This window comes from Styela clava, chromosome 10, assembly GCF_964204865.1.
Source record: "Styela clava chromosome 10, kaStyClav1.hap1.2, whole genome shotgun sequence".
In the NCBI taxonomy this organism is placed as follows: Eukaryota; Metazoa; Chordata; class Ascidiacea; order Stolidobranchia; family Styelidae; genus Styela; species Styela clava.
In genome coordinates, this window is record NC_135259.1 from 19,514,934 (window position 1) to 19,518,843 (window position 3,910).

Sequence of the window (3,910 nt, forward strand, 5' to 3'; positions counted from 1 at the left end):
TTGAAATATACAATTACAAATGACTTGGACCTTTTGAAAGATATGACTGTATGAAAATTAAATGCACTTATTTCATATAAACGAAATGATTTCACAATCACTTTATTTCTCATCAGTAATCTGTATGTCCAGATCTTTTTTCTGTAGATCTTTCCTTCTGTAACATGAATTATCCTCTTTGTTTTTTACAAAACGTGCTTACAATTACTCTAAGTTGAGCAAGTTATTTTTCTCATCGTAACGGGTCTGATATGAGAGAGATTGCTGACGTTAGTAAGTTCATTATCGTCGGCGGCTCGGCGCAGATGTTATTTCGAGCCATCGTAGAAATACTTTAGCAAGCTATATGGTATGATTGTGATGTCATAGTGACGTAATTTTTGCATGACATAATCAGATGGGAGTTAGTAATAACATATGTAAAAATGGTTATGACAAGCCCATTAGAAGTACTTGTGATGCTTGATAACTACACCAGACCCCTTTCCTTAAGCAATCAAAATTGTTATTTTGTTTTTACTTACTATAGGCAGTTTGCTTCAATATTTTTGATTGTGATAGAAATATTTTTGACTATGGCAAGCAAATTACCAGCATGTGTGGTGGACGTCGGTACAGGTTACACAAAGCTCGGCTTTGCTGGAAACACAGAGCCCCAATTTATCATGCCTTCATCTATCGCTGTGAAGGAAACCGCGAAAGTCGGCAATAAAGTTCATAAAGGGGTCGATGATCTTGATTTCTATATTGGGGATGAAGCCCAAGATAAACCCAATTATGCCACCAAGTGGCCAGTTCGTCATGGAATCGTAGAAGATTGGGATTTAATGGAGCGTTTCACGGAGCAAATTATCTTTAAGTATTTACGTGCAGAGCCTGAGGATCATTATTTCCTCATGACAGAACCTCCTCTGAACACCCCAGAAAATCGCGAATACTTGGCCGAAATCATGTTCGAATCCTTCAATGTTCCAGGCTTATACATCGCCGTACAAGCCGTGCTTGCTTTGGCAGCGTCTTGGACGTCGAGAGCTGTTGGGGAGCGTGTTCTTACTGGTACAGTCATTGACAGTGGAGATGGAGTGACCCATGTAATCCCTGTAGCTGAAGGCTACGTTATTGGCAGCTGCATCAAACATATCCCCATCGCAGGTCGAGACATCACTTACTTCATCCAGCAATTACTCCGGGAACGTGAAACTGGCATCCCTCCAGAGCAGTCGATGGAAACAGCAAAAGCAATCAAGGAGAGATATTCATACATCTGTCCTGATATTGCAAAAGAGTTTGCGAAATATGACTCTGACCCAGCCAAGTGGGTGAAGCAATATGAATCAAAAAATGCAGTTACGAAGCAGTCATTTAAAGTTGATGTCGGTCATGAGCGCTTCTTGGGACCAGAAATCTTTTTCCACCCTGAATTCTCAAACCCCGATTTTACAACTCCAATTTCTACTGTAGTGGATGATGTCATTCAGAATTGTCCTATTGATGTCAGAAGGCCGCTTTACAAAAATGTCGTGCTGTCTGGAGGATCAACCATGTTCAAAGATTTTGGCCGTCGTTTGCAACGAGATTTAAAGCGCACCGTCGACGCAAGGCTGAAAATGTCTGAAGAATTAAGCGGAGGTAGAATCAAACCAAAGCCAATGGAAGTACAAGTGGTCACACATAGCATGCAAAGATATGCTGTATGGTTTGGCGGATCTATGCTCGCATCAACGCCTGAATTTTATCAAGTGTGCCACACCAAAGCAGATTACGATGAGCACGGCCCAAGTATATGTCGCCATAATCCCGTATTTGGCACTATGTCATAACTCAAAGAACTTTTGAAGTATAAAGTTATTGTTTCAGTTGAAGCAAAGTTGAGAATGCTTGATTACATGATTGTAATACCTACTGTATTTGGACTTAATTCTATTCAAAAATAGGAAGAAAATTGATTCAAACCATGTACTTTGCTTATACTTATATCTTTTGTAATCTTATTCACAAATTGTTTCAAACTGAAATGATAAACTTGAACTTTTGAGTCGAGATATTCAAATAATCATGTTATATACTCAGAATGATTCCTAAGACTTGAATAATATATCGAACAGTTTGTAGGCCCGGTGCAGTTTTGTTAATCTTGGGCCAAATAATTTTCGGTCGTCTTACTTTGAGCCGAGCTATATATAATGGAATAATATCTAGAAATGTCTTCAGATTGAAATTCTCACTTATACAAGAAATTCCAGACATTTAGGCAATATAATCTATGTTAAATCGCAAACCTATTCGAAGTTATGCGCACATATTACTGATATGATATTCTAGACTTGATAACTAGAAATTGGATAATTCTCCTTTTTCAGTTGAACTATATACATTTAAACAATTTAATATCTGTTAAATCTCAAAGGATTTGAAGTTACGCTCACATATTATGATATACTAATTCTAAACTTGATAACCAGAAATTGGATATTAGTGCTTTTTCAGTTGAAATATTGTCTTTTAAATAAAGTTATTTGGATTTCCATTGTTGCTTCATGACATACTTGATTCGAATCTTTGTTCATGGATAGCTTATTAATTTAGAAAATGAATATCGTAATAATTTGTGTATTTTTTACATTATTTTATGTTCTATAGCTTTTTAGGTATTTCTCAATTTATCAAAGATCTGTTTTTGATTTGTATCAGTTATTTGGTGTACCAAATTAAATAATATAAAAGCTAAAACAGGATTTTCCACATTGGCGCCTCGAAAACTGGTCCCCCACCCAGTTTGGGAACTCTGGCTTACAATCTTGGATCAAATCTCTGTCCAAAATTGTATTAAATTGCTTTTGATTTGTATCCAATATAGTCAACTTTATCATTTGCTGTTCAAGCTACTTTTGTCATATTCAATCTAGGCAAGTTTAGTAAAATACGAAGCTGCTTTTAATGTTCAATTCTGATGAATATCCAGCATTTTGAGTGGCCAACTGCCAGTAATTTATTTCAATCTGTTATTTGTGTATTCTCATCATTATTTCACATACGATTAACATAGGGTTTACAGCACTTTGTGTACTTTTATCGGTGATTCTTATATTATCCAAGAATAATGTGTTCCGTTTTTAATTTTCTTGTAATTACCCTGTATTTTCTGCTGTAGATGTTTATTAATAACTGTTACAATTCCAATGAGATAACCATTTCACCCCTAGTGTGCCTTTCCCACCTTGAAGCAAGCATGCATCTTACAGATGACTGAAAAAAAATTGAACCCATTTTGAACAAATTCCAGAGAGAACATAACTTTTGTGCAAATAGTTCTAGATTACCGAAATTTTTGGGTACAATCATACGAAAACAGAAGTTTCAAATTTTTATCCATTTTCCTAGAAGTATTCGAGAAACTCGTAGGTTCTATTTTTCTTGGGTCACCCTGTCTATGGACTGCATTTGGCAGATATATATATATATAATGATAGCTCAATTCATTTTTGTTTTGCTTTCACATAAGACAACATAATTTGGCATTTGGAAATGTTATGATAACATTCACAATGATTATCATGATAACAGATTTGCTTTTTCAAAATGGAAAAGCACCACTGGTCGTTATCGGAACAGCTATTGTTGTATGTTATTGAATACATCATTGTTATCTAAATGCACTATTCTGAAAAATTTGATAATGCTAAGATTTGAATATTTTGTGTGCCTGGATTTATAATTTCATTTCCCTGATATAAGAGATTGTTTTTCGAATGTGATAATTGGCCGATATAATTTCACATATATATTATTTCCGTATTATATTATTGTGTAACAATGCAGATTATGACGATTTTTCATGCTAATTGTTGTTTCTACTGCATTTATTAAATTAGGTTTTCACTAAATCTAGTTAATAAATAGCCTCCAATGC

At 35.1% G+C, this 3,910-nt stretch overlaps 1 protein-coding gene across 1 annotated transcript; it reads left to right on the forward strand.

The window, feature by feature from the left end:
* The first annotated feature begins 509 nt into the window (after positions 1-509).
* LOC120337491 (actin-related protein 3) lies at positions 510-3,872 on the forward strand. Its single transcript, XM_039405284.2, has one exon. It carries the CDS (start codon positions 576-578, stop codon positions 1,818-1,820), a length of 1,245 nt encoding a protein of 414 aa, XP_039261218.1. The 5' UTR covers positions 510-575; the 3' UTR covers positions 1,821-3,872.
* The last annotated feature ends 38 nt before the right edge of the window (positions 3,873-3,910 follow it).

What these genes read in the sequence shown, in the direction of transcription:
- LOC120337491 (XM_039405284.2), top strand. Translation starts at nt 576, where the DNA reads ATGGCAAGCAAATTACCAGCATGTGTGGTGGACGTCGGTACAGGTTAC.